The following is a 27,295-nucleotide window of genomic DNA, read 5'->3' on the forward strand; positions in this document are numbered from 1 at the left end:
TTTTAAATAATTTCAAAGCCTACGTGTAAACCCTTTCCACCAGTTAAGTGGGGCCAGACCTCAGGCCTCCGGGAACAACCTGGGTCGGTGGACGAGCTGGTCCTTCACGAAGGGACGCTAGGCCAGGAGGAGCAGGAGGAGGAGCCCGCGACAGCTGGGCGGCGGAGCAGCGCGCGGTGAGGGAGGGCGGAGACGGCGTGGCGGAGCCGAGGGGCGTGGCTGTGGCTTGACCCCGCGCGGGAGAAGGGACACAAGAGCAAAGACCCGTAAGTGGGCGGGCCCGACGGGGGCGTGGTCAAGGATGGGCTCCCCCAAACGTTGGCCCCGGCGGCCATGATGAGGCCCCGCCTTTGCGCTCCAGCTGCCGCCCCTTTCCTTGCCGCGGTGATTCCGAGAGGTAAGACTGCCTGGACTGAGGCCTGGGTGTCCTCGGCTCGCCTGCGGTTCGGACTGCACCCGCGACGCGGCGGAGCCTGGTCCGGGCGGACGTTGAGGCCAGTGGCGCCGCAGGCTTGATCGCGGGAACTGCGGCCGGGATCCCGCCTGCGATCGAGCCGAGGCCGGAGGCCGAGCGCTGGGCACCGAGGCCAGGACCTTGGCTGCAGACGCAGGCCTCGTCCCGAATCCGTTTCTTTCACTGAACTTCCAAGAATGGGGTGCTCGGGCCTACGGTCTCTGCTACGTTTATTTAGCGCTTTCCATTTTGCATAGATTTTCCCCGCCCTTTGACCCGATCTCCACTGCACGAGGTATATGTGTACCCAGTTTATAGAGAAACAGACCCCAAAGCGCTAGTGGCCCTGCCAAGCGCCGCGTTCAGGGCTCAGCGAGCGCTTTGTTCGTCTGTTCGTGTCGTAAATGTTTTGCGAGTTCTGGAGGGGTCCGGAGGTCACCCCTGAAGGCGTTGCCAGGGAGCTGGCATTGGGGCGGACCTTGAAGGAGGGCATTCAAAGTTGCTGGAATAATAATAACTAACATTTGCATGCATATCATAGTCAGCATTGTCACAACCAGTAGTGAATTAACTCATTTAGTCTCGGGAGCAATCACGAATATTCTATCGTATTAGATATTATACATATTAGATATACGTGGTGAAGCCGGAATTTTAACCTGGAGGGTCTGGCCCCGGAACCTACTCAGAAATTGTTAAACCATAGCGTTGAGTAAAGCCACCCAGTGGAAACATCCAGGCTGTACTAGGATTGTGCATAATGAGTTTGACTGATTTAAGGTAATAGAAAGTGAGGCCAAAAAAGTATTGTGGGACCGTTGAAGACAATTTTGAGAGCGAAGTTAATGTGTTTGGAATTCGTGGATGCTGTATTTTTTCCTCCCACGGTGGATTAAGAAATGTATATGTGGGCCAGCCATGTGAATGTTTATAAAGGAAAAGAGATTATGCTTAGTACCGCAGTTAAAATGTGACCAAAGTATATTACCAAAGTAGGGCAAGTATTATATATATACCAAAATAAACCAAAGTTTTATTCGTCTTTATTTACCTTTTGTCATTTCTTCATAGTTTCAATTTTATGAAGTTTTAATGGCCTCAAACCTGAAAATATATATATATAATTAGTTGCATTATTTTTCGTTTCAATAACTTAGTGGGTTTCAACCACTAGGTGAGTCGGATAAGCCCTACACCTGTAGCAGCAGCCTGGAGATGGCCAAGATTTCTCTTCTGCTAGTTAATGTGGGCAGGCTAACCATGTTTTTAAAATTGATAGAACATGCTTACCACAACTGAATTATACACTTAAAAATGGTTAAGGCAGTAAACTTTATGGTATGTGTTTTTTATCACAGTTTTTAAAAATAAAAAATAAATCAAAATGACCAGCAATTGCATGCAGGCCATGTTAGGCCTGAATATGTAATGTGTACAGGTATCCATTAGGTACAGGTATCCTAGGCTTCCATGCAGGGTTGATTTTAGTGGGATATACAAGAAAGAAACAAAGGAGCCTAAGTTTTCATTTCTTGTGTATAATTAGGATGGTAGCAGTGAGAATTCAAAGGAGTAACTTTAAGACATTTTACACATAGACAGGCATGGATGAAAAGAGAGGCAAACAAAGGAAAGAAAATGGTTTGAAGGTGGGACACAGACGCTTCATTTTAGATGTGTTGAGGGTTTTTTTTTAATTTTTTAATAGTTTATTTATTTTTTGAGAGAGAGAGAGAGAGCAGGAGGGGCAGAGATAGAGGTAGAGGTAGAAGGCTCTGCCCAAGCAGGCTCTGCACTGTCTGTGAAGAGCCCCATGTGGGGCTGAAACTCACAAACCGTGAGATCATGACCTGAGCCGAAATCGAGTCAGATGGTTAACCAACCTACTGAGCTACCCTGATGCCCCAGATGTGTTGAGTTTTGTTAGCTGGTGACATATCTTGGAAGAAGGGTCCAGCAAGACATTTAAATTCTGGCACTAATGTGTGAGAACAATTGGATCTAGAGATGCAGAATTTGATTCTTCCACCTAGAAAATGTGGTAGAAACGTAGGGAATGGGGAGGTAGGGCAAGTGCCTGTGAAGAGAAAAGGAAAGGGAGAAGGGGCAGGAGTAGGAGAACCCGGCTCTCGAGTTCTCTCTGAGGCGAGGATTGGTGCAGACAAAAAGGCAAGTAGCATTTGGTCAGGTAAATTTATATTTCTTATATGTTACTTTGAAAGTTGGATGAGGGGCACCTGGATGGTTCAGTCAGTTAAGAGTCTGACTTCGGCTCCAGTCGTGATCTTGTGTGGTCTGTGGGTTCAAGTCCCATGTCGGCTCTGTGCCGACTGCTCAGAGCCCAGAGCCTGCTTCAGATTCTGTGTCCCCCTCTCTCTCTGCCCCTCCCCTGCTTGCACTCCGTCTGTCTGTCTCTCTCTCAAAAATAAAGAAATGTTAAAAAACAATTTTTTTAAACTGGCATATAATTGGTAGTCTGAAGTTAATAAAATAAGTTATTCATTAATTCAACAAATAATTATTAGTTATCTCTTATCTACTAGATGTACCATGGCCTGGGAAAGCAGACAGTCCTTACTAAATTTAATAGGACATCCTTATAGAATAATTCAGCAAAAAAATTTATTCCTTGGTCTTATGTATATATGCTAAAATTATGCATCTGTCTTTGTCAGTGTATTATTTAAGTTAGGATCATGAATAAGAATAGCTGAAGTTAATAGTCAATAATTAATAACATTTATAAAATTTGTTAAAAATTGATCTTTTATAGATTAAATGCATACACCTGTGATAGAAGGTAATGTCTCTATAATTGTAAACCCTAATCCTATAAAATTAGTCAATCTCAGAGTGTCTAACAAAGAGAGTATTTAAAGACCCTCCAAGGAAGGGAGAGCATAGCAGTAGAGTAGACGTCCTATTGTCAGGCTTCCTGGTTCAAATCCCAGATTTCCAATGCAAAGCTAAGTATTTGGATTTACTGAGGACATTACTAAAAGATGGAATTTAAACTAATTTTTTTTAATTTTGCAAAGACATTTCCAAGATTAACTTTTTAAGATTATTGTTAAGTATTTTTTTAGAGTGACCCTAACACCACAACTGATCAGCGTACTGTAGAACCCAGCATATCAGTAGAAATTATGTAGAACATATTCATTGAGAATAAAACTAGAGTGGTAATACCTGTTTCCAGTTTCTGAGGATTTTCTATTCAGTGTGTTTGGCTGGTCTGTAATAAGGAGGGGAAGGGAACCTTCCTCAAGAGATACAAATCAGAAGATTCTTCTTTGCTCAGCGGGCACTTATGGTAAGGATGCTTTTCCAGCTTTTTTCGTATCATTCAAAATTAATAATGTGTGGTATTTTAACATTTAAGTTTAAAACTATCTATGACATTTAAAAGATTTATTGGAGAGAAAAGAATTACCAAACTTCAAAATTTCCCAACGATAAGCTGCACTTTTAATTCAGTAATGTTTTTAAAAGGAAAATTGTTGATCTAAAAGCTGTACATTGCTTTCTCAGAAAAACTCTCCTGGGACAAGGAATTTGATCGGGGTGAGCATATCACAGAGTGGCGATCACGCTGTAAGTGCTCAATAAATGTTTTCACTTACTGTTACCAAAATGGTTATTGTTACATCATTCTCCTCCCATTTTAAAATCAGCCATAATCAGTAATACCAATTCTTTGATTCCTTTGTTAGAGTTGACAGGTAAACTATTAGCAATTTTTTTAAAAAAATTGTTAATGTTTATTTTTGAGAGAGAGAGAGAGTGCGTGCACATGAGCAGGGGAGGGGCAGAACAAAAGGGAGATAAAATAATTAAAATTCTTTCTGAAAAGAATTTGGAGCAGTCCAGAAAAAGAAAAAAAAGAAGCTTGTTAATAAATTAGGCAAATTAGTAATGACATACCAAAGTACTAAAGTTTCCTAAAGTGCATAACAAGTATAATTGTGTGCATGAAAGTGAGTCAGTTTCTTAATGTTATTTATCAGAGAAAATTAGCATGTGAAAAAATATTCTAAGTGGAAAACAGTTGCATGTTTGATAATCTATCTGAAAATGAGTTTTCAAATTTTTCAAGAATGAATGTAGAAATGAATGAGCTTGATCTTTACTAATAGGAGAAGAATGGCATTGAAACAGATTTCCAGTAACAAGTGCTTTGGAGGATTGCAGAAAGTTTTTGAACATGACAGGTAATTACTAAGAAGATCTAATTTTAGATATCTTTCATCCTGCTTCTATTTGATTCCTTAATAGGCCCATGAACGATCACTGTTGCAAAAAATTACTGTTTACGTAGAAAAATGCATATAGTTCTTATCAAAATTACCTCATTTGTGATATTAGTGATTATAATACTATATGAGTGACAAACAAAGATGTGGTACATTTCAGTGCCCATGAGCAAAAATGTAATTTAAGATCTTTAGAATTCATTTTTTATAAAAGCTGATTTGTTATTTCATACATTTCTTTAGAAACAGAAAAAGTTTCTCTTTTAGTAATATTAGTGCTACATTGAGGATGTTACATTTATTCTTTTAATTTATTCCCCCATCCCCCAAGTGACTTACGTGCCATGCACAGCAAAGACTCAAATTGGTTAATAGATCAGTATGCTAATTTGGCCCCATTCTTTAAGGATCAAGTTATGTTCCTTAAATATTGGTAGAATCACTTATTTTGTACATTAAAACACTTATTTTTATGTTTCTGTCTTAACCAGTCTGAGGCATTGATTTTTTTGTTGTGGCTGTTAAAATTACAGTGTTGAACTGAACTGCAAAATGAAATTCGCTATCTACTTACCACCCAAGGCAGAAACTGGAAAATGCCCTGCGCTGTATTGGCTGTCTGGTAAGTATTATGTATTTAAGTTTTGGAAGGAGTTTCTTTTTGTTTTTAACTGGTTCATCTTACTCTTTTATCTTGATTTCCTCTAGTGCTTTCTGAGCCATTTATAGGACTTTAGGAGCCTCTTATAGTCAACTCTTACTTTATCCTGAGAATAACTTCAGCCCTATGGAATTACATTTATTTCACTTCTTTTAAAGTTAAACCAAGTAATTTAACAGAAAATGTAAAATTCTGGACTCAATGGCAAGAGCTTAGAAATGTTACTTATTCAGGCACCTGGGTGGCTCAGTCGGTTAAGCATCCGACTTTGGCTCAGGTCATGATCTCACGGTTCGTGGGTTACAGCCCCGTGTCAGGCTCAGGACTGACAGTGTGGAGCCTGCTTGGGAATCAGTCTCTCACTTGCTCTCGTTCTCACTCTCTCTCCCTCTCTCTCCCTGCCACTCCCCTGTGCATTCTCTCTCTCTCTCTCTCTCTCAAAAATAAATAAATAAACATTATTTAAAAAAAAGAAAGAAAAATTACTTAACTTGTACCTACCTAAGAATTTTTGAAGTCTATGGAGATTTTACCACTCAAATAGAACAATATTAGGTAAAACACCAGAGCACCCACGATACACTACTTGGAAACTACCAGCAAATAACTTTTTTAGAGCCTTCTCTAGAATGTTTTAATTGGACTCCACCAATCTTCTCTGGCAACAGTCTGGGAAATCACAAAAGAATACTAAAGCTTCTTAAGCAGTGGTGAATATTAAAGACTATAGGATGGATTATGAGACAGTAAGGCTTTGCCACCAGTAGTTTGAAGCTCCCTGCTAACTTATTTCACAAGATGTTGTTGGTATTTTATCTTTAGAAGCAAACATTGTAAGGAGACACTCTGTAGAAATCAAATTATATCATAGAGTGCTCTTTTTGTTACCTTAAAATTGCTTATATCTTTGATTTTAATAAATTCCCACCTACATATGTTTTATCAAGGATAAGCCCCAAATACCAGTCTTTTAAAATGAAAATACATATTTCATTTTAAAAGGTAAAAATTTTAAAAGTAAATAAATAAAAGGCAAAAATTAAGTGTCTGTGTGATTGTAACTCAGCGGCCCATTTCTGTGGTTGAAAAAAGCAATCTGATTTTGCTAGAAGAGCAACAAGTATTGCCAAAAGCAAAAGAAAGAACAAAATTGCATGTTTGTTTTAGAAACAGTATTGTATAGCTGAAGACCACCTTAGAAAATAGGTAACTGGGGCGCCCGGGTGGCTCAGTTGGTTGAGCGTCACACTTCAGCTCAGGTCACGATCTTGTGGTTTGTGAGTTCGAACTCCGCGTCGGTCTCTGTGCTGACATCTCGGAGCCTGGAGCCTGCTTCGAATTCTGTGTCTCCTTCTCTCTCTGCCCATCCCCTGCTTGTGCTCTCTCTCTCTCTGCCTATCAAAAATAAATAAATGTAAAAAAAGAAAATTAAAACAAACAAAAAAAAAGAAAAAAGGTAACTATTCTGTAGGCCCAGAGAAGTTATACGTTACCCAAGATCCCTTGACAGAGTGAACAAGTTGTCTGACTCATAGCCTGGCACTGGATTTAGTCCTTCTCTTATTCTTTTTGCATTTTGTTTTCTGGCAGCAGCCGCTAGAGACCTGTCTCTTGGCTGCAAGAAAGATAACCAAATCAGAAGTACCAGGAGGGTATTGTGTAAGAGGTACTATAATAATAAGGCCCTATATTCCTAAGCAGAATTGAATCTGTCAAGACCTATCATCTGAGCTTTATGAGTATAAAAACTAGAATCTTTGTTTACATCACATGACAGCACGCTTTCCTTAGTGAGAGGCTGAAGAACAGATAGACCTTGGAAATCAATGCTTGATTTTCTTTTAAAAAAAGTGAGATCGTCTGATCAATATACTTGAGAAATAATGGCAGAAAATTTTCAGGATGTTTATTTCCAAGTAGGTTGAATAGGAAAACACTGACAAGGATTTATGTCAGTTGTTATATTTGCAAAGTTAACAAATTAACTAAAATTAGAACATCCAAACTGAAATTGTCAAAGATGGTCCTGATGGTGTGGTTTACATCTTTCCCAAGTTAGGGTGACCATCAGAATAGCCATATACTCAAGAGAATTGAAAATACGTGTCCAGGGGTGCCTGGGTGGCCGGTAGAGCATCTGACTTCAGTTCAGGTCATGATGTCACGGCTCGTGGGTTCAAGCCCTGCATCGGGCTCTGTGCTGGCGGCTCAGAGCCTGGAGCCTGCTTCTGATTCTGTGTCTCCCTCTCTCTCTGCCCCTCCCCTGCTCATGCTCTCATGCTGTGTCTCTCAAAAATAAATAAACATAAAAAAAAAGAAAATATGTGTCCATACAAAAACTTGCACATAAATGTCCATATATTACATTATACATTTGCTATTATAAATAGCAAAAAAAAAAAATGGAAACAAACTGAAAGTCCATCAACTAATGAAATGATAAGTGTGGTATGTCCATACAATGGAATATTAATTCAATAACAAAAAGTAATGCAGTCTTTATAGATGCTACATACAACATGGTTGAACCTTGAAAACCTGCTAAGTGAAAAAAGCCATTCACAAGAGACTACATGTTGTTAAATTCCATATATATGAAATGCCTTGCATAAGCTAATCCATAAAGATGGGAAGTGATTACCTAGGGCCGTGGAGGGAGGGTTGGGTGAAAATAGGAGTGACCACAGATGGGTATGGGGTTTCTTTTTGGGGTGATAGAAATGTTCTAAAATTAGATAGTGGTAGTGTTCCATAATTGTAAATATACCAACAGTGGAGCTGTATACTTATATGGCATCTGAATTCTACCTCAATAAACCTGTCAACCAACAAAAAAAACCCTCAAAGCTCTTCATAGAAAATATAGTTGATCTAGTGGATATTAATTTGTAACCGTCTTTATACTTGTGAGAGTAATTCTGCTAGTAGAATTATCTTCCCTTCTAGGAGTCTACAGTTTATTCCCTCCTACATTAATCAAGGAATTTGTGTTCTGACTAGAAAACAACAAGTTTTTCTCTGGGCTCTAAACATTGACATTTCTTAAGCGTAAGACACTGTGCACTGTGTCCGAGGCACAATTCAAGGCTTTTTACATGTTACCACATTTAATCCTCACAGCCATAGTATAAGATAAACATAAGCAGTATTATCCCCATTTTTGAAATGAAAGAACTGAGACTCAGAATATTCAGCTTACTTGCCTAATTTTGGTTAGGCAATGAGTGGCTGAGTAACATCTTTAGTATGAGATCCTGTCTGAAATCCTTTTCAGACATTCTTTTTACACTATCACCTTGCCTCTAAACACATTTACATTAAGGTCAGCAAGAGTGCTAACCTTTTAGCAGTATTTGGGGCAGCTCTCCTTCATGATACGGCTCCAGTATCTCTGGAAGACGTACTGGGAAGGAACATGGTAGACAAACAAGGACCCTGTACTCTGCCATGACTAGTGAAAGTAGGTATGTCCTCACAGTTTAAACATAAACTCCCATAACGCTTTATACCATGATACTTGTAACTTTGTATCTTGTAATTATGAATTTAATCTTCATTAGCAACTATTTCATAAGTCCCTGTGCTGGCTGTTAGGGGATAAATAGAAACTATAAAAGTGTTCCATAGTTAATTCATTCTGAGTCATGCATACTAGTAAGCTTTGATGTTGCTAATCATCAGATGTAGTGGAATATTTAGCATTGGACACGGGAAAAGGTGTGTTAGGTTGGGCAGTACTTAGCTCAGTCATTTATTGCCAGTTTATTCTTGGCCATTCTCACGTCATTATAGTATTAGGCTCCTATAGTAAGAAAATTCAGTCATCTCTTCGATCACATGTCTGAAAAGGCTAGATAGCTAGGAAAAATGGAAGAAACAGCTGTAAAGACTGGGGCTAAAATTTAAGGAAGGTACATGGCGACCATTTCTCTTTTAAATCAGTGAAGAATACAGAGATGATCAGGCAGAATTTTGTAGCTGAGGACTACTCATATATAAAAAAATTATAAGTTATTTATAGTATTATGGTGACTTATTGTATTTATGTTTTAATGCAGGAATAGTAACACATTTAATTGGCATGTTTGACAGCACCCCAGTGGGGTTGATATAACATTCTCCAGTTTGAAAAATTCTGATTCCCAAATACATCTGGTCCTAAGGATTTCAGTAATTAAAACTTCAGTGAGTGACTTTGAAAGGACAGCTATGAGAGCATTTAACCTAAGACAGTTCTTGATTAATACTGTTGTAAATTTTACAAGAAAGGGAACTTTATTATCTTCTTTAGAATTATTTCTTTTAAAAAAAGCCTTTTATTGATAGTAAGTGAGCTCATTTTCCCATATCATACAGGGATTAACTCTTATCAGCTATCCACAGTATAGCATGAAATAATCTATTCATCTGCAGGTTTAACTTGCACGGAACAAAATTTCATATCAAAGTCTGGTTATCATCAAGCTGCCTCAGAACATGGCCTTGTCGTCATTGCTCCAGATACCAGCCCTCGTAAGTGTTCTCATTCCAGATATTCTTTGTAAAAATATGAATCTTTAAAGTATAAGTTGTGTAACGCTATACAATGTATTTCATATTTTTGCTATTATCTCAACCTTTCAGGTAATAATCATGATTATAAAAGACTGTGCTATATATTTTCCTCATTGCGAATTTTACTCATGACATCACTCTTACAAAAGAACAGACAGTTTTGCTATTCCCATTTTATAGATGAAGACGCTTCAAAACAGAGATTGAGCAACTTGGTTAATATACCATATTGGCACCAGTGCCAAAAGAACATACGATGGATAAGAAGTTTTTCTGTTTCAAAGATAAACTGCCTTGTCACATGAAAATTAGGTTTTCTTCATCCTCTCTTCATCAAACAATCATACAGTGAAATGTGCATTCGTTTTAATATAAATAACTAGAATGCTTACATTGAAGAAATGAAAATATCAAATATTTGAAAACTCAGTCCATCAGAATTAAAGCTTACTTTGTGACCCTAGAAGTGTCAGGAAGAGGAATTTACTTGTCTTTAATTTTTTTAAAGTGTACTTATTTTTTTTTTTTAATTTTTTTTTTCAACGTTTATTTATTTTTGGGACAGAGAGAGACAGAGCATGAACGGGGGAGGAGCAGAGAGAGAGGGAGACACAGAATCGGAAACAGGCTCCAGGCTCTGAGCCATCAGCCCAGAGCCTGACGTGGGGCTCGAACTCACGGACCGCGAGATCGTGACCTGGCTGAAGTCGGACGCTTAACCGACTGCGCCACCCAGGCGCCCCTAAAGTGTACTTATTTTTAAGAGAGACAGAGTGTGAGCGGGGAGGGGCAGAGAGAGAGAAGAGAGGGAGACACAGAATTCGAAAAGGCTCCAGGCTCTGAGCTGCTAGCGCCAGACATGGAGCTCCAACCTGTGAACTGACCTGAGCCAAAGTCGGATGCTTAACCTACTGAGCCACCCAGGCACCCCTGAGTGGAATTTAAACCCAGGGGGAAGGGAAGGGGAAAAATAGTTACAAACAGAGGGAGGGGTGCAAACCACAAGAGACTCTTAAATACAGAGAACAAACTGAGGGCGGATGCGGGGGGTGGGGGGAATGGGTGATAGGCATTGAGGACGGCACTTGTTGGGATGAGCACTGGGTGTTGTATGTAAGCCAATTTGACAATAAATTATGTTTAAAAAAATGGCAGCTAAAACTATCTGGAAGATAAATGGCGGGCCTTAGGAAGTAGTGCATTTCCTTTCACAGCACATACAGTACACCAAAGCAAGACAGGTCTCACTAGAAATGTAATAAAAAATTTAATTCAGGGGCACCTGGGTGGCTAAGTGTTGGTTAAGTGTCCATCTCTTGATCACAGCTCAGGTCTTGATCTCAGGGTCATGAGTTCAAGCCTCACATTGGGCTCCATGCTGAGTGTGGAGCCTACTTTTTAAAAAATGTAATTCAGAGTACTATCAAAAATGTTAAATGCCTAGGAATAAACTTTAAAAATATGAAGAATTATTTTTTAAAAGAATTGCAAAACCTGCCAAAGATCATAAACGAAGACTTTAATAAATGGAAAAATGTCATGTTCCTGGATGAGTAAACTGAGTATTACAAAGAGGTCATTTCCCTGAAATTACGTATTACCATAATTCTATTAACAGTCTCAGTTGGCTTTTTAACTACCTAGAAGTATATAAAATAAAACCTAATAAATTTTAAAAGATTATAAGAAAATCCCATTGGGGGATGAATAAATAGGGGAAACATGATGGAGTGATTCCAAAATACATAAGGAGACATTTTCAGTGCAAGATAGTGAACTCAGCACAAGCATCTTGTCTCCCTTCCCTTGAAGTGTTGGTAATAGGGGAGGGGTCATCAGAGAAGGAATCTCAGCACATTTTAGAAGGATAGAGGATATAAGCCCTTTGAGAGGTGAACAGTGAAGAAGCATATATTCAGAATACATAGGGGTGCCCTGGGTGGCTCAGTTGGTTGAGCAACCAACTTCAGCTCAGGTCATGGTCTCATGGTTTGTGAGTTCAGGATCTGTGCTGACAGCTTAGAGCCTGGAGCCTGCTTTGGATTCTGTGTCTCCCTGTCTCTCTGCCCCTTCCCTGCTCACACTCTGTCTCTGTCTCTCTCAAAAATAAATAAACTTAATTTTTTTTTTTTTTAAAGAATACATTGGAGGACATTTCATTCACAAAGAATATCAGTGTGCCTCACCTTGGCAGTGAATTCTCCAGCCTGAAAGGGCATTCCCTCCCTTGCCTCATTGACTAGAACTAGTCACGTGGCCCTATTGAGGGACAAGAGGGCCAGGAAGTATGTGCCGTAAGAGGCAGAGAACTGCAGTAGTTGGTGATCAGCTCAGATGCAAATGAACTTTCAGATTCATTTAAAAGTGTGTTACGAAATACAGGTTATCACTACGAAGTAGGTGAAACCACAGGATTTTCCCTTGATAGGTGGCTGCAATATTAAAGGAGAAGATGAGAGCTGGGACTTTGGCACTGGTGCTGGGTTTTATGTGGATGCCACTGAAGATCCTTGGAAAACTAACTACAGAATGTATTCTTACGTAACCGAGGAGGTAATTTCATTTGTGTTGTACTTATTAACTGATGATTGCCAATAGTTTGGTTTGGGACACAGAGTCCTTCTAGTCCTGAGAATTTTAAATCAGGGTGTGGTAGTATTGAATCTATTTGGTACATATTTATTAGTGAACGTTCTAAAGTTTACTTGTACAATAGTCTTATTACAATTGAAGTTAACATTAAGTACACTTTTAAAGAGGGTAATAATTATATTGACACCTTTATACACTACCCAGAAGATACAAAGAAAATAATATATAAAAAAACTTTTCATTTCTCTGGCAGCCAGTTCATTCAGACATATTTTGTAATGATTTACCAAGGCTTAGTTAGAAAGGATAAATAAGTAGCTAAATCACTGCTTCTATTAATAATATTTATGTGTAGTTTATGCATTTTTCTAAATTTTGCATATGTACATCGTAAAACTCAATGATAACAAAATTTTAATCATCTATTATTCTGCACCCCAAACAACAACTATGTTTTGGTATATTCCAGACTTTTTTTCTGTGACTAGTTTTCCTAGAATTATAAAAGTTTTTTTATGTTCATTTTTTTAATTGCATAAAACAAACATTTTGTAATACTCTGTTGGTAACATAACCTTAATAATTTCATAATATTATATCACGTGTCATAATTTACTTTTTTGTAATATAGGATACTTACATATTTACATATATTTTTTACTGTATTAAGTTTTACTGCATTGAGTGTCTTTATGCATCATTTTTCCCCCCTAAGGACTTTTTCCTTAGAATAGATGCCAAGAAGTGAATTTTAGACATTTTAAAGGTTCTTTCTGCATCATTTTCTTTATGCTGCTTTCCTAGAAGGATGTACCATGTTTTCTCCAGTGTTACATTAAGAATCCTTGTCTACCTGAGATTTTTATTTTTTCATCTTTATTAGTTCATACTATTGTAAGACTAGATTTGGAAGTATTGATTGTGTAATTATTTTATATAACTTTGGAAAAGTTTAAACTTACTTCTCATACCTTCTGTCATATTATTAAATTCTCTCTAGCTTCCCAAACTCATAAATGCCAATTTTCCAGTGGACCCCCAAAGGATGTCTATTTTTGGCCACTCCATGGGAGGCCACGGAGCTCTGATATGTGCTCTGAAGAATCCTGGAAAGTACAAAGTAAGATTACCGAAGCTTCCAGTGACAAGTATTTCTCTTGGATAATATCAATTAGGAACTTTACAAAGAGCGATAGTAGGATATTATTATTAGTACTGGGACTAAACTTTTCTAGTGTTGGGAATGAGCTGTAGGGGAAGAGCATTAAACTGAACACAAAATTATATGCTCCAGAATCAGAAGTATTGGAATTCTATCACATTTGGTCTACTAAAAACATTATAAAGCAATTTCTACTGCTTCTATTCAAACTGTAGCTTTCTCGGCTTTGTTTCCCCTCTAAGTCGTATTCTTGTTACTATTGCAGTATATATCATATTTTTACCAGGAAATATATTTGTTAATTGAGTTCGATGTTCTGAGGGAAGAAGAAGATATTCATGATTTGTGAAAGTGAAGAATTCTCTCTTCTCAGTGCCTTGGATGAAAATTGGATTGCAGCGTAACTGATAGATAACATCCTCAGTCTTTCCATTCATTTATTTGAAACTGTATAGCTTTACTTTTTGTTGTTTAAATGAGCCAAGTTGGAATGACCACCATATGTAGAATGTCTGACTGGCAGAGCAGCATACCATCGTGTTGAAAAAGGGAATGTTGAAACAGGGATAATCTCAGGACTGCTCTGTCTTTAAAATCACAGGGCTGTCGGATACCTCAAGATTTGTTTAATCCATTTCCTTCCCCCAGAAGGAACTTCTTAGTCATTTCGGGTGTGCCACTGAGAAGGGAAAATATTTCTTATGCCAGCTTCTTATTGCGGCATCAAATATTTTTCTTTTAATGGGCTTTGCTATATAAAGTTGAATTAATTCAAGTCCTGGCAGTGGGTTTTTAGGTTTTTAATAAATAAATAAATAAATAAATAAATAAATAAATAAATAAAATGGTCTTATATTTTTGTACGTAAGACAATCCGTTTATTACGTTTGAGGAAGAAAATCAAATTCAGTTGTTTTTTTTTGTCCTTTAAAAAAAGCGTTAGACTTTGATAAACCTACACAGTGATAAGTGCTCTGAAACTGAGCGATTCCATCTGTGCCACTTACCCAGTGCAAAACAACATTGCATGGGGGTGCCTGGGGGCGCAGTCGGTTAAGCGTCTCATAGTTCGTGAGATCAAGCCCTGTGTGTAGGGCTCCAAGCTGACAGGAGATGGCTTGGGATTCTCTCTCCCCACCCTGGCTCACATACTCATGTGCTCTCACTCTCTCGCGCTCTCTCTCTCTCTCTCTCTCTCCCTCTCCCTCCCTCTCCCTCCCCCTCTCCCCAAATAAAAAATAAACTTTCAAAAAAAAAAAAAAAAGAAAAACAACACTGCTTAGAACCCAAAATTGTGTTGTATTAAAATTCTGCCACATTTAAGGGCATTGTTCAGTGCTTTCTTGGTCCTGTTTAAAGAGAAAGAATGTGTCTCAGATTTAATAACCTCACAAAAGTAGGTACGAACTGTTTTATATCACTACGAATTAATTTTAAGTGGAAAAAAGGAGTAGAAAGTCTGAACGTAAACTTGCATTTGTGCCTTATTTAATGAAATGTAATGTTTTGCTTTCCACTATGTTGGCACCTATGGTTAATTAGCTCTCTTACTTGAACACATGAGAGATGTATCATGGAGAGGCCTGCCATCCCAGCACATATGATAACTCACAGAGAATTGTTCACAAGTAGTTTTCGTGGCAAGTCAGAGTTTATAAGCAAGTTGCAAATAAACTTTTGAGTTTTTAAGCAAGTTGCAAATATGTGTTCCTGTTTGATTTTGCAAAATATAGCTTTTAAATTTCCTTTGTTTCTGAAGTCTGTGTCAGCATTTGCTCCAATTTGCAACCCAGTGCTCTGTCCTTGGGGCAAAAAAGCCTTCAGTGGATATTTGGGAACAGATCAAAATAAATGGAAGGTAGGTACCGGGAAGGCTGTCTTAATGTTCATTTTTAAGTTTTCAAATTTGTGAAGACGCTACATATCGCAGACATTATATTCCTAGCTCACTCACAGACGCAGAGCTAAAAATAATTAACAAAAGGAAATACATATAATAATAACAAAAAAAGCCCTTTTCCTCATTGTATTGAATTGTGGCAGACATTCTGAGACTACATGTTTTTTCTGCTAATGATTAATTTACATGTTTATTTCTTAAGTAACATTACCAAAAAATACCACATTTTATCCCTAAATTTAGATTTGCCTCTTAACCCTGTGCTCATTTGTACAACAGGAACCATGAGTCCCGGCCTTTTAATTGTTTCATGTGTCTGTTTCAAAATCCAGCATCTCTCAGATTGAGATAGTCAATTCCAGACTTAAAAGTCTTTAAAAATAGATAGTGTGTAATGTACATCTATGTGAACATTCCCAATAGCAAGATTGCTTTTTGAAGCATGGGAGCAGATGCTTCAAAATGAAAATTAAAAATGGCTCTTTCTCTTGAGACTCATTTGACTTTTGTGCAGAAATAGACTATTTGCAAACTTCACCAAGAGTCTGAATATTTTGCAAATGTACTCATCATCATATGCATGTGAACAAGTAGGAAATACTTGAGTGGGGGGAAGAGAAAAACTTTTTTGTCTTACTGTTGTGTGTTCCAGGTCATTCACCCGTGCATCTCAATTTTACTTAAGATTGGTCGTTGAAATTCTAACAAAGCAGAGGTTTAATCCTGTAGTCACTAAATTAGAATCGTGTTTTGCTTAGGCTTAGATTTTTGTTACAGTGGAAGAATGCAGAATGTGATTACTATTAGGCAGTTTGAGAGCTGACAGTGCACATACATCAGTGTTAGCAGTCCTTGCCACTGTGCAGAGTCTGTGTGGAGTTCTGAGACCTTAGGTCACAAAAGTGATCACCTTTCCCATCAACACGGGTCTTAGGGTCTCATAGAAGCATTGAGCAAAAGACCAGCTGGTTGGGAGAAAGGAAGGGAGAGGTAAAGGCACAGGTAACCGATAAAGGAATCTATAATTTTTCTCCTGGACTATCTATAATTTTTCTCCTTCTCCTAAGGACTATGAAATCACAGAATTTAGAATTAGTTGGACTTTATAGATCCCCTTCCACTCTCTCCTTTAAGATTAAAGAAAGCAAGTCTTAATAAAGCATGATACTTTAGAAGGGGAAATATTGGGGGTTTTGTTTGTCTTGATTGGTGCATGGAAGTTGTGGCTAGTGAATATATATGAATAATCAAGAATACTTAAAAGTGGATAATAAAATATAAAATTCTAACTAGTGGCAGCTCCTGAGATCATAAATTTGAGGAGTTGTTTATATGATTCAGATTATTTAAATTAAATCTTCCTGAAAGCTCATGGGGATAGCAGATATTTGGTGCTATTCAACACCATGAAAGAGAAGGCTGAATGTACTAAAGCCAAAAAGAGAAGACAACAAAACAGACTGTTTATTTGAAACAAAGAATATCTGGAAATAGAAAAAGATACAAGGGAGTTAGAAGAAAGAGTCAATTTGTGGTGGGATTCATAAAGGAAAAGATATGATGTGGGGTTTTTTGTTTTTGTTTTTGTTTTTTGTTTTTTGGTTTTTGGTTTTTTTTTGGAGTTAAGAGATGATTAAAAACCTCAAAGGTTTAGAAGGGAAAAGGCTATATTTGAAAAATGCTGAGATTCAGAACTCTTGCCACTGGCTCAGGACTGCGTGGAAGTAGAAAAGAGGCTATAATTGGGACATAGAATTCTGAAGATCTTGTGAATAAAAACCAGGCAAACCAATGTAAAAAGTGTTTTCTGATTTAAAAGGCCTTCGAGCTTAAATGACTTTAAATTTCTATTTGGTTCTACTGTGGTCTCTTCTGAAGAATATCTTTCTGGGTACTTTCAAATTTATTTTTCAGTGTTTTTCTTTTTCTAGGCTTATGATGCTACCCATCTTGTGAAGTCCTACCCAGGTTCTCAGCTGGACATACTAATCGATCAAGGAAAAGATGACCAGTTCCTTTCAGATGGACAGTTACTACCTGATAACTTCATTGCTGCCTGTACAGAAAAGAAAGTCCCTGTTGTTTTTAGATTGCAAGAGGTGAGTCCCAGGAAACCTCAACTTGTTCCAAGTAACTATAAAAAAGCAAATCCAGGGGTTCCTGGGAGGCTCAGTAAGTTACGCATCCAACTCTTGATTTTGGCTTAGGTCATGATCTCATGGTTGTTCATGAGATTGGGCGTGGGGCCTGCTTAAGTTTCTCTTCCTCTCCCTCTGCCCCTCCCCCCACTCACATGCTCTTTCTCTCTCTCTCTCTCTCTCTCTCTTTCAAAAAAACTTTTTAAAAAAGGCAAGATTCCATAATACTTTATATTTGGAATTTGGAAAACTACCTCTAGTAAGATATTTTTAAAATTATAATAAGATACTTAATGTGAAAGCCTTCTGATTAAATTAATGATATCTAAGACCAAATTCCATAGAAAAAAGAAAGCTTTGGCAGTGAAAAGTGCTTATAATTTTCTGTATGGCCGTAGAACCAGTGAATAACAAAATTACTGGATATGTCTTTCTTTACACACATGTGGCTGTTCTCACAGGAAATAACAAGAATAAGCTTAATTACTCTTCACTTCGTGTACACCTTAAGCTCAGAGGCTGTCAACCATTGGTCTCACACACATCCGCACTTTATACAGTTTGAGTTAGGTGCTAACCTAAACATTGTGCTGCTTGGCAAGTTTTCCTTGACTAAATGACTTTTGGTTATCCACTGCTCGCCTAACTCTATGCTAATACAGTTATAATTAAAGGAATTCTGTTTTTATTCTTAAAAAATTACTTATTTATAAGCTTAGGAATATATAAACAAAATATTTCAGGATGAAAAGTGAACACTGTAAATTACAAGGGATTGTGATTTTATTTTTTATTTTTTTAAATTTACATCCAAGTTAGTTAGCATAGAGTGCAACAGTGATTTCAGGAGTAGATTCCTTAGTACCCCTCACCCATTTAGCCCATCCCCCTCCCACAACCCCTCCAGTAACCCTCTGTTTGTTCTCCATATTTGTGAGTCTGTTCCGTTTTGTCCCCCTCCCTGTTTTTATATTATTTTTGTTTCCCTTCCCTTATGTTCATCTGATTTGTCTCTTAAAGTCCTCCTGTGAGTGAAGTCATATGATTTTTGTCTTTCTCTGATTGACTAATATCACTTAGCATAATACCTTCCAGTTCTAGCCACGTAGTTGCAAATGGCAAGATGTCATTCGTTTTGATTGCCGAGTAATACTCCATTGTATATCTTCTTTATCCATTCATCCCTCGATGGACGTTTGGGCTCTTTCCATACTTTGGCTATTGTGGATAGTGCTGCTATAAACATGGGGGTGCATGTATCCCTTCGAAACAGCACACCTGTATCCCGTGGAGAAATGCCTAGTAGTGCAATTGCTGGGTCGTAGGGAAGTTCTGTTTTTAGTTTTTTGAGGAACCTCCATACTGTTTTCCAGAGTGGCTGCACCAGCTTGCATTCCCAGTGATTGTGATTTTTTTTTAAGTTTTATTTTTCTTGAGAGAGAGAGTGCGTACGTGCATGGGGGAGGGGCAGAAAGAGAGAGAGAATCTTAAGCAGGCCCCACACTCAGTGCAGAGCCCAATGTGGGGCTCAGTCTTATGACCCTGAGATCATGGCCTGAGCCAAAATCAAGAGTCAGATCTCAACCAACTGAACCACCCAGGTGCCCCGAAATGATTGTGATTTTAAAAACATTTTTATTCATGTTCAAGGGTACTGTGTCAGACACATTGATCTAAAACGTGTAATTACGATGATAAATGTCCAGATACATCTAGATCAATGTATAATGTGGCACATTGCAGTTTACCAAATGTTTTCACAGCATTAGGTCATTTTATTTTTATGTGACCACATGAGAGACCATTCTTGTCCTCTCCCATCTGTTTTTTTGTTTGTTTGCTCTTTCATTTTTTTCAACTTTTTTGTTGTGGCAGAATACCATACATAAAATTTGCCATCTTAAGTATTTTCAAATGTACATGTCTTTGCTAATAAATATATTCATAATGTTGCTCAGCCATCACCACTATCCGTCTTCATAACGCTTTTATCTTGTAAAATTGAAACTTTATGCCCATTAAACACCACATCTTCGTTCCTCCCTGCACCCAACCCTTGGCAACCATAATTCCCCTTTCTCTGTAAATCTGACTACTCAGTACCTCCTCTAAGTGGAATCATACAGCCATTTGCGTTATTTCCTTCCTAGACTGTTCACTGCTAGTATAGAGAAATGCAGCTGATTTTTGTGTGTTGCTTTTGTATCCTGCAACTTTGGAGGCTTTAGGGTTTTGTAAAGAGAAGAGCATATCATCTATGAACAGAGATAATTTTACGTCTTTCTTTCCAATCTGTATGCCTTTTATATCTGTTTCTTGCCTAATTGCTCTAGCTAGGACTTCAGTACTATGTTGAATAGAAGTGGCAGAGGTAGGTACCTTGTCTTGTTCCTGATCTCAGAGGAAAAGCTTTCAGTATTTCCCCATTTAGTGTGATGTTTGCTGTGGGTTTTCTAATATGGCTCCTGTCCATCTACTTTATGGGCTCAGAAAAGTAACCTGCGTATCTAAGGTCTCACAACTAGTTCACAGTAGAACCAGGATTGGAAACAAGGTCACTTGAAATGAAAATACTTGACCTCCTGTCATCCGTCTAAGCAATCCCAAGCACGGTAAAGCAGTGCTTCTGAGGAACAGAGGGATGGAATTAGTTAATACGAGAACTTATGCACAGCCTCCTCTCCGTCTAACTTATGCAACAGATCTGAACAATCTTCCTGTTTTTTTTAATTTCCCTAATATTTTGAACGTGTGAACAATTTATATAAATATACTGTGTATCATATTATATATATATATATACACACACACACATACACAAGGAAAAATATGTCAAAAACCAATATATTGGATATACCTTTTTTCCTCTGAGTGTCCCCCTTTAAGAAATAGGGTTTACTTAGATTAGTTAAAATACTTAAACATTTAATCACTTAAATTGCCTGTTTTAGATCAATAACCAACTTTGAGAAATCCAAATACTGATTTGATTGTAAAGTAATGCGTTTAACTGTATTAACCATAGCTATAAGTAACATAACAAACCGTTTCTTTCCAAATGATTTCTTGGCACTCACAATGTTGGATGCCTCTTCTTGCCCCTGCGAGGCTGTGCCAGGAAATTGTGTTGTTACCACCACCAACAAAGTTTCAGCCTGCCAACAGAGACTGAAAAATCTCTATAGAGCGTGTTATAAAAACAGCATAGAAGTAAAACACTGATGAAATTCTTAGAGGAGGAAAAAAATAAAGAAACTTTTTATTTCTGAAATGCTCATAGCCTAAACAAGTAAAAAACATAGATGGGTGTATTTAATGAGGAGCCAAGACAAAACGTTCTTGAATTCTGAAAACAAAAGAAAGCGAGAAAGTATTGAAATAACCAGTCACAGTCTTTAGCTCGGGCAGTTTTTCATTCAGTTTCCTTCTGGCAAGGGCCACAGTCTGAAGGTTTTGTTTAGGCTTGTTATAATTGAATGAGCGACTGAGTAGACATGACTGGGCATAGCTTTGGCGAAGTTGCTTTCAGGTTTTCAGGCCGGCTTCCACTGACTTCAGATGACCTTAGGTCCGAGACTTTTACCTGCTTTATCATTTGCTTATAAGTACAGTATAACTGTATTTCTTTATGAAATGGGAGTGGTGAAGAATTAAGTAAGCTGAAAAAAATGGGGTCTATATAGAAGTATGTGAACTGAGGAGAAAGGCAGAAAATTATTACAATCATGTACATGCTTTACCCAACTTCATTTATTTACTTCTTTTTGGTGTTAAATCTCAGGGTCTTTTATTTATTTATTTATTTATTTTTTTAACGTTTATTTATTTTTGAGACAGAGAGAGACAGAGTGTGAATAGGGGAGGGGCAGAGATAGAGGGAGACACAGAATCCGCAACAGGCTCCAGGCTCTGAGCTGTCAGCACAGAGCCCGACGCGGGGCTCGAACTCACGGACCGCGAGATCATGACCTGAGCTGAAGTCGGACGCTTAACCTACTGAGCCACCCAGGCACCCCTCTCAGGGTCTTTTTGTACATACTCTCTACTGTCAGAAAAAAGTTGAGAGCTAAGTGTGGTGCATAGAGGCATTTGTATGATTGTCACCTCATAGAATTTTTCCTTTTCTGTTTTTGGCTTCAGTGAATCTAAATTGAAAAAGCACTAGATAGCAGAGTCCTGATAGTATACAAAGATCAGATTTTACTCTGAAGCCTCATTTGTCTAATTTTCAGTTTTAAAGTTACACTGTGAGGGAAAAATTTCAGTGACCTAATGGAAACTTCCAGAAACAACATCGAAGCAAGGCTGTATACTACCTCTTCAAGGCCCTTTCTGAAGATTCATAGATGGTTTTGGCCTCTGCACTGCCTGTCAGAGAACAGTAAGAACATGGCACAGAATTCCAGAAGTGCAGGGATCTCTCAGGCGTCCCTGTATCCTCATACTCAGCACGATTACCCAGCACAGACTCTCAGGAATTGTTTATTAAGTAAACAAGTGAACACCTTTTCCACAGTCTTCTTTGTATTCTGAAGAGATTTAATAACCCAGGAATTCATATGTGCGCCTTTCTAATTGGGTCTGGAAAATATGTAGGAAAGCACTGCCCTTTAGGACAAATGTTCATCATAGCTGCTGGAGCATTGCTGCTTTTTTGAGAGCCGAGTGAAGAATGAAAGAAATGTGTTCATTTATTTTTATACTCTGAGAGAGTCTTGCTACTGATGATTTTTCCATGTAGAGTGGGAGGTAGAAGAGGAAACCTAGGCTCTTTCAAGTGTCGCCGGATATATATAATTGTGCAAGCTGCCTAACAAACCAAACCGATTCAGAGAATTTGATGAAAGGACCCACCCCCATTTAATCATATTGATAAATAGATCATGACTGGTCAGGAATGACACAATTGGCTGAGGTTATATAAGGATCTTCTGTGTACCAGAATGCCAGTAGTTCAAATGTGTTCTCCTGCCTTTAACTCTTTCTTGGTGTGTCACAGTAGGCATTTTCTGTTTTCTCGTAAAGGTGGATCTTCTGTGAAAATATCATTATGGAAGTCAAGGGCATCGGTTTGGTATTTTAGATAAAACGTACTGTGTTTTTGCAGTACACCCCTGAGAGCTCAAAACTGTAACTTTGTTTTACCCTGGGACTTCTCTAATATAGTCATAATAATAATATAATAAATAATAATAGCAGTGGTAACAGTGACTACCCACTATGTGCCCGAAACTGCAAGGCATTAAACATCTGTGAAACTGCATAAAAATACAGCATACGCAGTCACCGTAGGGACTTTGCTCCTCAAGTGCTTGGGGCATCCATTTCCTTGCATCGGTCCCTATTGTCCATCAGATACATCATTTCATCTGTTAAAAACCAGCAGCTACTACTTGGGACTGTATTCCCTAGGGTTTGTGGATTGCAAATCGTGGGCCTGGTTAACCTGGTAACAATTCAAGAATTCCATGGATGGAAAATGCTTTTCTTCACGTTTCTTTCTCTACATAAGAAATTGTTCTTTAGCTCCAAATTGAATTAACTGGGCCTCGTCTAATCGTTGAGAAATGTGAAGCCAAATAATTCCAAAGGTCAGTCTTAATTTTGACAACGTTCCTGTCAGACTCACTTCTATGGTTCGGCCACAGTAAATAGAAGACAGTGCTTTTGAGTTGCTTTGATGACTTTAAACTAGAACTCTTTATTAACTGCCATTCTGAGATACGTACCCCGAATACTCCTGGAAGTAAGAGATGGAGAACGTTGACCGATTTGCTAAAACCTTAGGGATTTGCCTTGTTCCTTGAAACCCAGGTGATATTTTTATTAGGGCTCTTTTTGGTTCTTAAGTGCTTAGGAAAATTCCCATTTTCTCCCATCAGAGACCATTCACAAGATTAAGGTAAAAACTTAAAAATCTTAAGACTTTTATGTCCTTTCGGTGTATTCACCTTGCGTGTTCATTGTGTTTTGGAAGGGAGGCTGCCCCCAGATTACCTGCTGTTTAACCCCCTTAGGTTCTTCCCAGCTTAATTTTGTTTCTTTTTCCTTTAGAAAGCCTCTTGTATTCAAGATGCCCCTGGGGGCATTGCCTGTCCATTGACCTGTATCAGTGGGGGTATTTTTAAGTTTTTTTGTTTATTTTTGTGAGAGAGAGAGCAGGGCAGGGGCAGAGAGAGGGGGTGGGACAGAGGACCTGAAGCAGGCTACGCACGAACAGCAAAGAGCCCTACTTGGGGCTCGAATTTATGAACCATGAGATCATGACCTGAGCCGAAGTCGGATGCCTAGCTAACTAAGCCACCCAGGTGCCCCTTTGTCAGTGGATTTAATTGACCAGATAGTTTGAGATCCGTTTCAACTCAACTGCTTGGCAGAAAATTACATTTTCTTTCTGTTTCGTGATTGTTTTCTAAACAGTTTACTGACTTTTTTCCCCAGTGTGGTTTATTGCTAAGGGATGTCTGTTTTAATGAATTTTTCCTTTTTCCTCAAATGATGATGTGATAGACTTTTATTGAGTAGAAAGTAGAATTTGTAACAAAACTTTATGATGGCTGTGTTTAACTTCCCAGACAACATTTGACCATTGGATGTTTTTTGTTCTTTCTCTATATTGTTTATGTGTGCTTATTTTGCGTTTTAATACTTTCTGTCTTATCGATGTTAATGTGTTTCTTCTGTGAGTCAAAACTTCTTGCCTATGTTTCTGACTTCTTTAAATCCTGATTCTTTTAGCCCTTGTTGATAGGACCACTTGTGTGTCCTGTACATTTAATTAATGTGTCATTTCCTCTCTTTGCATAGTAATGGCAGCATCTAGAAACTAAGCTATACAGAAAGTTTATTTTTCTTCATATTTTTGCTGTTTTTACAATGTTCAGAGAAAATGTTGAAGTACAAGTATAAGCTCGACTTTATTTGTTCGTTTACGTATTTGTTTTTGAGTGAGTAAGAGAATGAGCTGGGGAGAGGGACAGAAGGAAAGAGAATCGTAAGCAGACTCCATGCCAGTGGGGAGCCCCAACACAGGGCTCAACCTCACAACCATGAGATCATGACCTGAGCCAAAATCAGGAGTCGGACGCTTAACTGACTGAGGCCTGCAGGCACCCCTAAGCTTGATTTCGGCTATAAGCCTTCCTTATACTGTAATTTTTTCACTGTTTACAGATAATTAAATGACATGAGAGATACGTTTAATGTCTTTGATGTTTCTGAATGGAAAGTATCTTATGTTCCTCTTTTTTGTCTTCTAGGGTTATGATCATAGCTACTACTTCATTGCAACCTTTATTACTGATCACATCAGACATCATGCAAAATACCTGAATGCATAAAAAACTTCAGATAAGAAAATTTGTTCAGGATTATAAAATTGTAATAAACAGAATTGCTGGGAAAAATGATTTCAATGCATTGGATTTCATAGTGCTAAAAATCATTCCGTAGTTGAATCACTTTCTGAATGAATATATAAAACCTGCTTTTGATTGAAAAGTTATTTTGCCAATGTTGGGAAATATTTAATACATTACAGCTTTCTCAAGGTCATTTGGAAATCATTGTATTAACCTCAGGCCACAGAATATGAATATAATCGCATTTAAATCATAGAATGTTAACTCAGGAATTGGTTTAAGAGGTAATTTAGCCTAAACCCCTCACTTTTCCAGACTTTACGTCTGTGAAGGCATGGACTGTCTTCATTATGTTTATTGTTCTGTCTCTAGTATCTGCCAACCACTTGGCTTCTAGGAGGCATTTAGTAACTATTTGTTGTTGAGTAAGGAATGAGGCTCAGAAAGATTAAGTAAATTCTCCATCATTACACAGTTATTTGTGGGACAGCTAAGATTAGAAGCCAGATTTCATAAACCCAATCCAATGAGACTTCTTTTCTTATCTATTAAGCCAAACAGATTTGTGGATATTGGTTTCTGGGATTTCTCAAGAGACGAGAATTAAATAATAAGACTCAATCTGAAAATAGCTCTATGTAAGGAAAGTTGCTTCGTATGTTTCTGTAAACAGATACTTTCCTGTAGTTACATGCAGAAATTTAGCTTGGTGAGCTCACCAAGAAAAGTAATCAGTCTCTTTGTAAATACCAAATTGTGTTCCTTTTACGAACTTAATATGAATAAACTCATTTTGAAACATGATAGATAAAGTCTGACTATTTTATTTTATTTTTTTAATGTTTATTTTGAGGGGAAAGAAAGCAGGGGAGGATACAGACAGAGGGAGACAGGGGATTCGAAGAGGGCTCCCTGCTGACAACAGAGAGCCCGACAGGGGGCCCAAACTCACAAACTGAGGTCATGACCTGAGCTGAAGTTGAATACTTAATCAACTGACCCCCACCCCCGCCCCGGGCTCCCCAGATTATTTTAAAAACATTTTTCTGTTAGAGAAGCATGAAGATTATACATTAATTTTTTTTTCATTCCAGTGTAGTTAACATTGTATTCATTTCAGGTGTGCAATATAGTGATTCATCACATCCATATATTACTCCGTGCTCATCAAGATAAGTGTACTCTTAATCCCTTTCACCTGTTTCACACAGATTATACATTTTAAACACTTGATATGAATGCATGTTAATATGGTAATCGAAGAAGTCATCAGGTTCTTAAAGTTATCAAATTAGTACCATTTAAATGTGAATTAGATTGTACTAGAATTTCTTAAATTAGTGCTACTGAAATACCAGTAGCCAAGTTAGAGCCCCATAGTGAGCTACACACAAAATGGTTCTAGTCTAAACAGTCTCATGTCCTCTAATAAGTTCACTTAATTCGTGGAATTTTGCATGTTTTTGGTAACTCCTTTGTAAAGAAAAGCAGTTGTGTACTTCTAAGATCGCTGTATTAGCTGCAAATTTAATCAGAAGCAGAACTAGTAGGAGATATATAAAGAGATTTTTTTTATGAGGAGTTGGTTTCTGTGATTGTAGGGGCTGGCTAAGCAGGTGTAAAATCCATAAGGCAGGCCAGAAGGAAGGTTCATGAGCAGGATGGGACCCCACAGTTGTGGGCTGAAGCAATTGCCCACAGGTGGGATTTCTTGTCTGGAGCAAGCCTCAGCCTTGTTTTTAAGTCCTGATAAGGTGGCGCCCTCCATTTTATCCAGGATAATCTTCCTTATTTAAAGTCAGTTGATTAGGGACTTGCATTATATCTTCAAAATCCCTTAATAGCATACCTAGATTAGTGTTTGATTGAATGACTGGGAGCTTTACTCTGCCAAGTTGGCTCAGCATTATAAGAAAATTGTTGCTTTGCCCTTTTACAAGGTAAATGCAAAATATTTAGATATTCAGTAAATAATTGCTGACATCTAGCCAATGATAACTGTAATAAAAATGAACTCTTTCACAACACAGAATCGACTGTCAAGGATCTATAGGAAACCAGTAAATTTAAGCTTGTTATTCTGTGCTGCAAAGACTGGCATGGGGAGGGATGAATTCTTATATATGCCTAAATGTAAAATATTTCCCCCCACCCCCCCGGAAATAATTCTCAGAGTCGCTCACATGATAAGGAACCATCTCCCATGACTTCATAGTAAAA

The 27,295-nt window shown here is 38.0% G+C and overlaps 1 protein-coding gene across 2 annotated transcripts; it reads left to right on the forward strand.

The window, feature by feature from the left end:
* The first annotated feature begins 323 nt into the window (after nucleotides 1-323).
* On the forward strand, nucleotides 324-25,881 carry ESD (esterase D). Of its 2 annotated transcripts, none has more exons than XM_047079830.1 (10): nucleotides 324-397; nucleotides 3,986-4,048; nucleotides 4,591-4,665; nucleotides 5,241-5,329; nucleotides 9,782-9,880; nucleotides 12,351-12,475; nucleotides 13,515-13,634; nucleotides 15,436-15,534; nucleotides 17,508-17,675; nucleotides 24,974-25,881. In XM_047079830.1, exons 3-10 carry the CDS (start codon nucleotides 4,598-4,600, stop codon nucleotides 25,052-25,054), a joined length of 849 nt encoding a protein of 282 aa, XP_046935786.1. In that variant the 5' UTR covers nucleotides 324-397; nucleotides 3,986-4,048; nucleotides 4,591-4,597; the 3' UTR covers nucleotides 25,055-25,881. The 2 variants fall into 2 exon arrangements, with proteins under 2 accessions (XP_046935786.1, XP_046935797.1); XM_047079841.1 differs by lacking the exon at nucleotides 324-397 and adding an exon at nucleotides 455-749.
* The last annotated feature ends 1,414 nt before the right edge of the window (nucleotides 25,882-27,295 follow it).

Source organism: Lynx rufus, unplaced genomic scaffold (assembly GCF_022079265.1).
Source record: "Lynx rufus isolate CCGP_SWC_20201006 ecotype Redwood Valley unplaced genomic scaffold, mLynRuf1.p SCAF_1, whole genome shotgun sequence".
Taxonomy (NCBI): domain Eukaryota; kingdom Metazoa; phylum Chordata; class Mammalia; order Carnivora; family Felidae; genus Lynx; species Lynx rufus.

Coding starts and splice junctions, on each gene's coding strand:
- ESD (XM_047079830.1), top strand. CDS start 4,598: ATGGCATTGAAACAGATTTCCAGTAACAAGTGCTTTGGAGGATTGCAG. Junction 9,881..12,350: donor TGCTCCAGATACCAGCCCTC/GTAAGTGTTCTC, acceptor TTCCCTTGATAG/GTGGCTGCAATATTAAAGGA. Junction 17,676..24,973: donor TTGTTTTTAGATTGCAAGAG/GTGAGTCCCAGG, acceptor TTTGTCTTCTAG/GGTTATGATCATAGCTACTA.